A 12,372-nucleotide genomic window follows, 5' to 3' on the forward strand; every position below is an offset into this window, starting at 1 on the left:
TTTAACATTGTGTTTAAATGTTACAAGTTTTATGAATGTTTACGTTTAATTAGATACAAATATTTTTATTTATTAACTTTTGTAAGGTTATGAGTTTTGTAAAAATAAAATATTCGTAGTTGTCACCTTTGTTTCAATTATAAAGAAATCGAAGTGAGGAGTAGTAGTGCACCATTACAATTATAAAAAATGTAACTCATACAATGAAAAATAAGTTTTTAAACAGAATATCTAATGTTTTAATGTTTCCAAAATTATTCAGTTATATAGCATAATACAGTTGTGAATATTATGGTGTATCTTACAATATTATGACATTTTTGAACATCATTTTGTGGCAACCAGTCTATGGTGACCCTACTTACGGTATTTATACAGATTGGTCAAGATATATTCAGTGAAATATGCAGTAAATTCATAATTTATCTTGTACATAATTTATCTATTATATTAATACCTTACTGGAATAAACGATTAGTACTAAATTAAAAAATATGGACGACCGACACGTACATAAATCTTTATACTCACACTGGTAGTGGTAGCACTTTGGTCTATAGGCGTATAAAGTCCGTCCAAGATGAAAACTGACCAGTGACAGGCCAAAACCACTACCAATCTTCAATTGACACTCGAGATGTCGCCAACATTGCTTCTGCCATAGAATAGCCTTCACTAACGATACAGCACACGTCCTGGATTGGAGCCGGCCTAATCCATGTCGAGGTGAAGTTGCGCTTCCGACAATCTGTCGATGAGGCGTTGCGTCTCAGGAGTTGTCTAGAATAAGGCAAACATTACATGTTTACATTTTATTGTTCTCACCGGTGAGGATCGCGACGCGTTTCTCCCTTCTTCTTTTCTGCCAGCCCGAGCTGGCTTCTTTGTTTACTATATTTTTCATTTATTTTATTTTCAATATAAATTGTCTTTGTTTATATAAGCTAATTTAATTAAGTAATAATTAAATATTCTCATGTACCTTGACTTACCATAAGTGCAACTATGTTCGTCTACGTGATGAATAAAGCATTTTATTTATTATTTATTTATTTATTTAGATTTTGAAGCGTTTTTGTCTCATACTGATTTATGTACAATAAATACTCGTATATGCATACATACATTTGTATACATGTAAAACCGGTTAGTTTGGTAAAGGTAGTATACCGTGATACTGAATGTAAAAACAGTTCTATTCAATAATGGGATAGTTAATAGAGTTCTACAATCTCGTACTTTCCTTGCACCTCCTGCAACTAGTTTTATGTAGGTTTTGGAAAGTGCCTTAAAATACGATATTCTTAACTGGAATGCTAGCCATGTTCGAAATACGATCGACGGTAAGTAGTAGTCAGTGTGTATGTGCGTCACCTGCAAGGCGGAGAGTGCGGAGAGCGCGGCGTCGTGCAGGTCCTTGCAGCGCGTGCGCGCGCGGCGGCGCGGCGCGGCCGGCAGCGGCGCCAGCCACGCGCGCGCCGCCGCCAGCACGCACGCCGCCGCGCCGCACGCGTGCGTCTCGTCGCCGCACCCCAGCCACGTGCGCTCGTTCAAGCTCACCAGTCTACAACACAATGCGCAAATCAGTGCCTACTGCTGTCACATCACATGTCATAACAGTTGTGATACGCACTTTATATAGATATCCAGGACTTGCTCCAGGGGAACGCCAATGTTCAGTATAGCTTTGAACACCATGCCTTTGTCGGCTTGCAGTTTACAGCTCAATATTTCTAGTTGACGCACGATAAAGTCTGGAAAAAAATAACTCTCCAAATGAACCACATAAAAATAAAATACTGAAGAAAAAATAAACACACATTACTCCTTTATCCTTAAAGGGATAGGCAGAGATGTAACCAGGGCATGCACTTTTCAAAAACTAGGCCACCTAGACAGAAAATACTATTGTATTCAGAGTGCATAAATAAATCATAAGCACTTACATAGAGGGAAACAGTGGCCTGTATTAACATATTCACGTCCGAGTGTAGTCAGTTTCACGAGAACTGCTGCAAGCTTCTCGTCGGGTGTCGGCAAGTTACTGGCAGCCTTCTCCGCCTTGGCAGTGATGTTGCTCCAGATATTCTCAACTAGCAACGCATCGTTATGGCCGGAGCATTGAACTATAGCTAGCTTGCACTCCCACAGGTTATAACGATCCGCGTACTCCTCATATAACTGCATAAAATCATTTATTTATAATTAAATATAACACACTGTATTTATTGATTTATTTATGTTAAACTCTACGTTTTAAATCTGTCCTATTCTGCGTGGAAGGTTTTTATGGATGATGTTTGTACCTGCGTGATCTCGAGTAGTTCGTCGTCGAGCCGTCGCATCTGGTGGTGCGGCGGCTGCAGGTGTGCGGGCAGCGCGGCGGCGGCGGCGCGCACGGCGGCCTGCACGCGCGCCACCTCCGCCGCCTCCTCCAGCCGCCGCGCCAGCTCGCACCCGCCCGCGCCCCCGCGCCGCCCGCGCCGCCCCGCACGCACACCACGCCCGCCGACAGCCACGACATGCGCTGCGCGAGTGTCGCACCGGAACTGCACAATAAACACACAACAATTAATAATAATCGTATCTGCTGCCGAATTTAATCCAACGATAAAAGAAATCAATGAGCCACCTCCTAGAGAGAACAAACATCATATTAGGTCATAAAAAGAAAAAAATAATATGTCACTGTCAAATTCATTTAAAAATAGCACATTACTCACCCGGGCCTGGTGGCGAGACCTTCGAGTACGTTCGCGGCGGCGAGGTGGTCCCCGCACTTCTCTAGCACCTTCCAGAGCAGGTCGAGCAGGTGCAGCGCCGTGGCGGGCGGGGCCGATCGTGCCGCCGCTTGCAGGTACGTGCATAACGACGGAGGCGGCGCTCGACCCAGCGATAGCAACTCTGGAATACGATGCATTTACACCCAATTGTGAAGAATTGCATTGAAGGAGCTAATAATAAAAAATCAGGCTTACATGAAACTGCATAAGCCGTAAAGCACCTTCCTACTTTATGGCACTTCGTAACGGTCAGACTCTTGTTTAGGAAGGTCCTTACTTTATTTATAACCATTGAAGATAGAAAAAAAATGCTCTTAAAAATTATGTTCAAATAATATAATTTAATAAATTAATTTTATAATTTGTAAGCGGCGATAGCCTAGTTGGGTGTGGAACGGACTGCTAAGACGAATGTCCGCAGGTTCAAATCCCAAGGGCAGACACCTCTGAGTTTTCTAAAATCATGTGTGTATTCTTTGTGAATTTATCGTTCGCTTTAACGGTGAAGGAAAACATCGTGAGGAAACCTGCACATCTGAGAAGTTCTCTATAGGAATTTCGAAGGTATGTGAAGTCTACCAATCCGCACTAGGCCAGCGTGGTGGACTAAGGCCTAATCCCTCTCAGTAGTAGAGGAGGCCCGTGCTCAGCAGTAGGCAAGTATATAATACAGGGCTGATATTATTATTATTATTATAATATAATTTACCTGAACCAAGATGTTTTGACACCAACCACTCGTAAACGGCCACATGTAAAATTTCATCATCCTGAGATAAACATTCCATGACTAATTTTCTACCCTATAAAAAAAATATTTTCATATTAGTTATACAATCTGTAAAATAAGTAACTAAGGTATGGAATTTATGATAGATATGTAATTAAAATATGGAAGAATTTATAATCAAAATACTTGGTAGTTTTTTGATTATAATAATTTGGTGATTATAACTTCATTGTTTTTTGTTATTTTTTACTTATTGATGTTAATGAAAACATAGGAAATATGGCTACCTGCTTTGAATTTTAAATAATTCTACCTGATAGTTGGCATCAGCTGGCGAGAGGGAAAGCAAAGGGTCGGAATCTTGTTGAGTGGATTTAAGAGACATACGATCCCTGGCTGTCTCAGAACCTCGCTCGTACAGCCGCTCCAGTGCCGCACACACTTCACGGTATATTTCCATTCTACAACATGAACAAAAATGATATTTTATACCGGATTTTAATAATTCCTTCTGTTATCATTTATATAACGTAAATATGTGATAATAGTAATGAACAAAAATGAGTCTGGTACCCTAATATTCTTTTCCTGTACAAATACCGTAAAGTATCTCAATGACGTTATGTTACCTTCTATAATACACAAGATGCCCCTCTCTGTCCTGCGAGGGTTGATCGCTCTTGTAGTAGTGCAGCGCCTTGTCGTGCGGGTCGAGCCGGCTCGCGCACGCCGCGCACAGCTGCACCACGCCCGAGTAGAACCCCACCGACATCAGCTTCGAGCATATCAGTGGCAAATTCACGTTTGGTGCCACATCCTATAAAGCAAACTTCATATTAATTAATAACGTAATAAATATTACAATTATTTTCAGGAACACAATATTCAAACGGTTTTTAGTGTTAAATAGCGAATTTTTATACTACACTAGCTTTTGCCCGCGGCTCCGCCCGCGTTATTAAGTTTTTCAGGTTAAAGTTTTCCGATATAAAAGTAGTAGTTTCCCGGGAGCCTATGTTCTTTCCAGGGCCTCAAACTGTCTTCATACCAAATTTCATCTTAATATGTTGGGTAGTTTTTGAGTTTAACATGTTCAGGCAGACAGATGCAGCGGGGGAGTTTGTTTTATAATATATATTTTTAGAACTTTTTAAGAGGAACAATCCCGTCATACATCATTGTTGCATAACTTTAACCGTTTACGCAGCGCACGCAACGGAAGCTCTCAATACTAATAAATTGTCCCCGTTTTTGCAACATGTTTCATTACTGCTCCGCTCCTATTGGTCATAGCGTGATGATATATATAGCCTATAGCACTCCACAAATAAAGGGCTATTAAACACAAAACGAATTTTTCAGTTCAAACTGGTAGTTCCTGAGATTAGCCATTACTGCTCCGCTCCTATTGGTCATAGCGTGATGATATATAATTTAGAGCACTCCACAAACAAAGGGCTATTTAACACAAAAATATTTTTTCAGTTCGAATCGGTAGTTCCTGAGATTAGCCATTACTGCTCCGCTCCTATTAGGTATAGCGTGATGATACATAGCCTATAGCAATCCACGAACAAAGGGCTATCCAACGCAAAAAGAATTTTTCAGTTTGGACCGGTAGTTCCTGAGATTAGCCATTACTGCTCCGCTCCTATTGGGTATAGCGTGATGATATATAGCCTATAGCACTCCACGAACAAAGGGCTATCCAACGCAAAAATAATTTTTCAGTTTGGACCGGTAGTTCCTGAGATTAGCCATTACTGCTCCGCTCCTATTGGGTATAGCGTGATGATATATAGCCTATAGCACTCCACGAACAAAGGGCTATTCAACGCAAAAAGAATTTTTCGGTTTGGACCGGTAGTTCCCGAGATTAGCGCGTTCAAACAAACAAACAAACAAACTCTTCAGCTTTATATAATAGTATAGATTATTAGAGTAATAATTATCTGAACTGCTTTTATTTCAGACATATTAAAAAGCACGTCATGTTACTTCTGTTTTTTTATCTTTAGGTACACATGAGCCTATTAATCAAGGTATACAATAGAGTAAGTGAATATTAACTTACTTTACACAACTTTAAGGCATTCTGAAGCATTTCTTCTCTTTCAGCTGGATTTTTCTGTTGTTTGGCGAACATCAATAGCTCATTTGCCTAAAAATATATATTTTCATAATATCAGGAAGTTATTGCATAGAAGTTTTATGGTATTGATAAACTTAATTCTCTTATTAATAAATAACTGAAAACAATAATTTTACCTTAGAACAAGTGGCATCTTCTTGCCTATAAAGTGTAGGACATAATTGTCTTAATTTTTGGGATATTCCATCTACCGAGGCATTGTCACTCAGATATCCAGCCACTAGTGAACCCAAAAGTAAGCACGCCACCTCTTGCCCTCCAAACAGTAATTCTCTGGAATTTAAATTCTTTGGTAATTTTTTTATACAACTAAAATTTCTTTAAATATAATTTAATTTTATGAGTAACTAATTAATCAAATTTTACTGTTTTTTATCTACTGATAAGCAGAGAACATGTTTTTAACATTACTAATATTAATCAAAAATAAAAATATAAAAACAAATACATTATGTATTTTTTAAGAAATATGAATAAGCCCAATTGCGACCACAGTGGCCAATCTCATCAGAGATCAACCAGCTATGCAGGAAATATGAAATATAATGCGTAAATGTGTGCACAACAGACAGATGCACTCTCTGTTCCTACACTCTCATAGTTCAGTGAGATGGCAATTCAACATGACCCGAGAGAGATCAAGGTGCAAGACTTTACATGCTTGAGAAATAATATAGTTAGTGAGCTTACCTAAAGCTAGCGGCCTGCAAAGCGTTTTGCTGATCGGCGGGCAGGTTCGCCGCAATCACGTGGAACTGATGCTCGCATAAAACTTTCCAGAGATTCAACATCTCTATCGCCATACCTATAATATTATTGTGCATTTATTAAGAATTATCAAAACATTTTAGTGGTTAACTATTACTTTCTTCGACAAAATATTAGACTTTGTAGCATAATGGGGGACCTATTCACAAGTGTAATCTCACAAATTTAAAATGTGCTATTCAAAGCAATAAGGCATGATGTTGTCTGCATGATGATAAATGTGCTGATGTATGTTAACTATAATATAATACATACACAAACACGAGTTGAATAGAATATGATCATGTAACACTTACTAATAAATAATTTGAGAGCTTGTAAAGAGGCATGTTCTTCGGTGTGTGGTGGCGCGAGCGGCCGCTGCATAAATGCTAGCACTCGTTGTAACTTTTGCACAACATATGAACAGTCTTCACCGGTTATTTTGCTAGTCATCTGTATAGGAATAGGAATAAAAATCCTTCAATATGCATAGTTTTTATGTTAAGTGTAGAGCTCATGATTCTATGACGCTAGACCGTTGCGTCGTTATTAGTTGACAAGGCGTACCAGAATCTAACGAATTGCTATGATATTTATATATAACTCAAATAACATAAAAAAAAAAATACTTACAAACTCGTTATTTGATGTTTGGGACTTGGTAACACATTTCAAATTCCAAATAGGTGCGAGGATCCTGCCCACGTATATGTATAGGCCGTTGTGTTTCGCGCTGAATTCAACTTGCATCGGAAAATTCGGATCTCTATGTTGAGGCATGTTACCCACAAATGAAGACTGGTTGAAAGCGGTTGGAGACATCATGCTCTGATGGAAGGATGTTTGCTGGATCATGTTGGGATTCGGCGAACCGGGGTAAGATTGATTCATAGCTGCATGTTGGTACGATTGATTGAACTGGCCAGCCTGCATCGGCCCTTGTGAGCCTCTCATGGCCATTGGTGTCGACATTTGCCGTGGAGAAAATTTTGGTGAACCTAAATAAATATATTAGAGTAAAAATATTTTCTATTTTTAACACATACCAGATATATTTTATATTATATGGATATATAATATAATAATTACCTATATTAGAAGGTATTTGTGATGTCTGTGGATACAAAGGTGCTGGTGTTGTTTGGCTGCCATAAAGTAAGAACGCACGCGTGGCCCATTCGCTTATCGAGAGATCGCCATTACTGGTATCTTCGCACGCCAAATAAAGTGCGCACGCGCAGGCTTGCTCTACGCTTTGTAACTAAAAAAAAGAAAATACGGGAGATTGTGGCTAGGCATAGATAATATTTGAAGAAATCCTAGCAAAATGTAAAAAAAAATGGTACACAAAGAAAATTGTATGATAAATATAGCTGAATGGCGTCCCGTAAAAAAATACCATGACAGCAAATTACTAGGATAAAAAGTATGTGTTAATCCAGGACATGGTCTGTATGTACGCTAAATTTCATCCAAATCCGTTCAGGTGTTTGTGCATTTATTTCTAACACACATCCAAAAAAATTCACAAACTTTTGCATTTATAACAGTAGTAAAAAGTGAGATACCTGGAAGAAGTGTTTGACGGGTTGTGCGTCGGGCCCGCGACAGTCGCGAAGCAGCGAGCGCAGCAGATCTGGCGCCGCGCCCGCCGACACCACGCACGCGCCCGCGCCTGTCACCGCCGCCCAACGGGACACGCTCCACACCTCTGCAACACACATTATAATACTAAACATGTGACCAAATACACAAGTTATAATGAATACGGACCTACGCCTTAAGCTCGAGCATGGTCCTATGCAACCTTGCAATGTTATAGCCAACAAACTTTTTATCTCGCAAGGCCTCCACGCAAGTCCCTGTGCTTTACTATTATATTTAGATAATAGTTAGACATTTCTGATTATATCTTTGAGCCTTAATTCTTAATATTTAGAAACACGTCTACTGCGGCGCAAAAACAATGAAAACTATAGATAGCTTAATTACGAGTATATAAACTACCTTTTTTAGCCAAGAGTGCTGGTGAGATATGCTTATGGTGGTGATTTTGGGGGAGTGCGAGTGTGAGTGCCCAGGCAGGTCCGTCGAGTGCCAGCACGGTGTGCGCCTCGCTGAACGACGCCTCCGCCACGGCCGCCACCGCGCCCGCACCAACTGCAACGCCTGTCGGGCCCGTCAACACGCGCGACAGGCACCACAGCGACTCGGCCTCCGCGCCACCGCCCATCGAACACACCATCACCAGTGTGCCTATTCACAACACAATATTACAATATGCTCTAATAATACGACAAATGGGAGTTACTTGTATAAAAAGAATTTATGTTACCATTCTCATACACGGCGCTATGCACTTGTTTCGGTTTTAGTACTGAAGCGTTGGGCGTGAATCCAGGCGGTAACCGCACATGAATCAGTGTTAAATACTGTGGTCTTTGGGGACCATTCTGGTTCGCGCTGTAAACATTACGTTAAAGATCAATTTAAATAATTTAGTATGCATAATACTTTATACTGCTCAAGATTAAGTGACAAAAATAATAAGGATACACACTAGCACCTTTTGTTTTCATTAAACCTGAACATTATTATAGTATGATAATTATTTGTAATTTGAACTTACTCTCCGCTTCCAGTACTAAAATAAAGTCTAGCCCCCGTTTGAGTCACAGCAACTAAATTTAAATGTTCTGATTCTGACTCATCCACTGCAGATATTGCAACAACAGGTTTGAAGTTGTTTGGTTCAAGGGTTCTGAAAATCGAAAAACTTTGATAAAACATTTTGTAAAACACACTAACTAATGGTAGTATATATTTTGTTAAGAGTGCTAAGTTTCTTTCCAATAGGCTTTTAAACATTTAAGACTACCCACAAAGAATATCAATAAAACATAATAAAAATATCATTATAATATAGCAAGGCACTGCCTTTTACTAAAAATACATAGGAAGAGTGTAAAATTGAACACTTACTTGACAATATCCATAGCACAAGAGACCATTTTCCCTTGTGTAAGTCTGACTACTCGGCTAAGGCCCTCTCCATCACTGCCTAAATCAAATACTTCAATGCAACCCTTTTCACTAAGCGTGTACAGGATATGTCGAGTTATCCACTTCTATTTTTGATTATAGGATCCTCATCATACAATGCTGCATTCAGGAAGGAAGGAACTAAGAATGATAACGCACTGGTTGAATGATTTACTTTCTTACAATGTTTTCCAAACCATCCTAATTGGGCCTGAAATTAAAAGAAATACTGTTCAAGTATTTTTTAAATTTCATTGATATTGCAAGTTATTTTATTGCTTATGTGATATGTGAATCCCTATAGCATCTCAAGACACATACATATTCATTTTAATGATCCCACCATAATCAGCATTATTAAATACATTATTCTGAGGTAAATTATTTTTGAAAAGAGTGTTAACAATTATACTTGTTATTTTAATTTATAGACAGAGAATCAAACCTGATATGTGATCTCATAAAGGCATCCATCCTTGCCGCCCATGAATATCCTGCCTTTAGCAGTGGCTGTTACACACATCATTGACACACCATCAGTGGGCAGTACAAACACTGGCTCCGGTACCAGATGTATCTCTTGAAATTCCCCAGACATGTCATTTTTACTTGCAGAGAATGTCACACCTAAAGTTAACATTTAATCAAATAATGGGAAAAGAAGGAAATATGATATGTGTATCTGCAAATAATTAATTCAATGTTCTATCAAATTCATTGTATTTTATATTACCACTTTAAACATAACGTATCTGATAAAATTTATTGTAACATGCATGATAGTGTAGGACAATTTCTACATCTGGAATTTGAGTCATAACTTTTGTACTCACCTAATACCACAATTTCAACAGTAGTTGTCAGGACTAATAAATATTTAACAAAACTCTGGAACACTCCTGCTTTGGGCTTCACCAAGCCTACACTGACTATCGTCTCACCAAGTCCGTCAAAGTATGCTACATCACTCCCATGTTCAAATGCCCATATGTAGATATTGCTATCAATTGCAAGCCATACTCTACTTATTTCTGGGAACACTCCCATTAGACAATGACATTGCATATCTGATAAATTGTTGTTAGGAAACTAGACATTCAGTGTAAAAGCTTTACATTAAATTTGATATAAGAAATTTCTACAATACTTTTCTTGAAAATGCTGGATACTAAAAGTTTTTGAGTCTACCAATTGATTATTATAGTGGAATTTTGAAAACACAGAATTTTTTAATTTCTATAAATGTATAAATCATTGGATTTTTTTCAAAAGGATACGAGCAAAATGTTCCATTATCTCGGGAGGCAATGGAACTTTATTTAAGATCTTCAATTGCGACAAGTTTGGATGATTTAGTAAGGCGGGAAGATTTCTGTAGTCGCCGGCGTTAAGGCCGCTGCATGTTGGACTTCTTTGAGCGGCTATACCAGTTATCTACAAAAAGGTATAACATAAGTTTCGACTTAAAAGATATCAGGTCAGACAAACTACGAGCACAGTGTTTACAAACCTCCAAAACGAAGGCAACAAATTATCACTGCTTATGTATCGGTCGAGGGCACAGCCCGTCAATTCCAGACTTTCCAGCTGCATCGTACTGTTGTCTACGTACCGGGTACCATTAATACTACCACCAACTACGCTTGGCATCTAAAGACAACAATAAATAAAAATACTTGAGTTAAAATCGAGTTTACTGTTTTTATAGGTTAGACTATTTGTCAAAAAGTTCTATTATCACAAAATATATTATCACCTTTTAAATATTTACATTAGTACCAACAGTATCGTTTTAATGTGCTATATTACTAGAGAGGTATTTTACAATTGTATTGATTTATTGAAATTGTAAGTTTCTTTCAAAATTATTTCATTTATATTTTATGTCTTTGAAATTTTATTTTTAAAACGGTTATACAGAATCTTGAAGCCGTACTACAGTTCTGCCAACATCGAAAAAGGTAACCATAAACAAAAAAGTCTATAATGTATCGTATCCACTAGGCATCTCGTCTGGCCCGCCCCGGACTGAAGTTGCCTTCAAGACAGAACGACCAACGACGACGAACGATTCTAAAACCTGTAAACATTTTTAAAGTAACAAAACAACTTCAATAGAATATGAAAGAAAAAATGTATATTAATAATCATGGAATTATCGGCTTTAAAATATTAATTATAAGAAATTTTAAAGCAGAATATAGCTATTATTATTAATTATTTTTCACATTATTTCATTCTATCATGTATCTTCCACACTCGAGTACATTCTTCAACTAACTGAAATATTACTAACTACATAATCTCATCGACTAGTTACTCCAAATACTTACTTGCCAATAGTACTTATGCTTATGTATAGCGTAAACTAATACAAAAGAACTAGCTATCGAGCAAAATGACAATATGTATTCAAATTATTAGGACCTTTGAAGTACTACACTCACATATAAATTACTAGGATTAATAGACTCAATAGAATAAATACTTAATTTAAGTACCTAATTACTCGGGTGCTTACTTTGCATAATATAGGTTATTCTTTTTTGCTATTACCACCTTCTATAAATTAAAATGTGGGCGAAATGTATCTAATCTTAAAAGTAAAATAATGTCGACTAACGATAATTGTGTGTGCCTTGACTGTCACTAGTGTAATGCCGCACCATTACTGTCTTACATTCATTACATAAATAGGTAGGTAGGTACTACTACATTTTTCACGCACTGAAGCCCCCATGCATTTTTTTTTCAGATTAAAAATATTACCTTTGTTTACGTAAATATTACGTGCCTATATTTAATTCAAATAAAACAATTAATCCAAATCAATGATAGGTTCATGCTAGTGTATGCACAAACCCAGTTATCTGTATATTCACAAAAGAAAACAAATTGAAATTTTCTTTCATTAA

General features: G+C 37.8%; 1 protein-coding gene across 1 annotated transcript; it reads right to left on the reverse strand.

The window, feature by feature from the left end:
* Positions 1-215: 215 nt before the first annotated feature.
* Positions 216-11,411, reverse strand: LOC119189573 (nuclear pore complex protein Nup154-like). Its single transcript, XM_037439650.1, is given in 27 exon segments — positions 216-780; positions 1,375-1,564; positions 1,634-1,754; positions 1,947-2,181; positions 2,307-2,471; positions 2,474-2,549; positions 2,724-2,904; positions 3,493-3,586; positions 3,827-3,974; positions 4,143-4,330; positions 5,588-5,674; positions 5,782-5,938; positions 6,356-6,470; positions 6,730-6,868; positions 7,049-7,413; positions 7,505-7,676; positions 7,984-8,126; positions 8,423-8,671; positions 8,751-8,878; positions 9,045-9,176; positions 9,398-9,536; positions 9,539-9,668; positions 9,903-10,084; positions 10,291-10,524; positions 10,735-10,891; positions 10,964-11,107; positions 11,214-11,411. Coding segments are annotated over 26 exon segments (4,140 nt in total). The 5' UTR covers positions 11,214-11,411; the 3' UTR covers positions 216-711.
* Positions 11,412-12,372: the final 961 nt, after the last annotated feature.

The sequence above is a fragment of the Manduca sexta genome, chromosome 17 (genome assembly GCF_014839805.1).
Source record: "Manduca sexta isolate Smith_Timp_Sample1 chromosome 17, JHU_Msex_v1.0, whole genome shotgun sequence".
NCBI lineage: Eukaryota > Metazoa > Arthropoda > Insecta > Lepidoptera > Sphingidae > Manduca > Manduca sexta.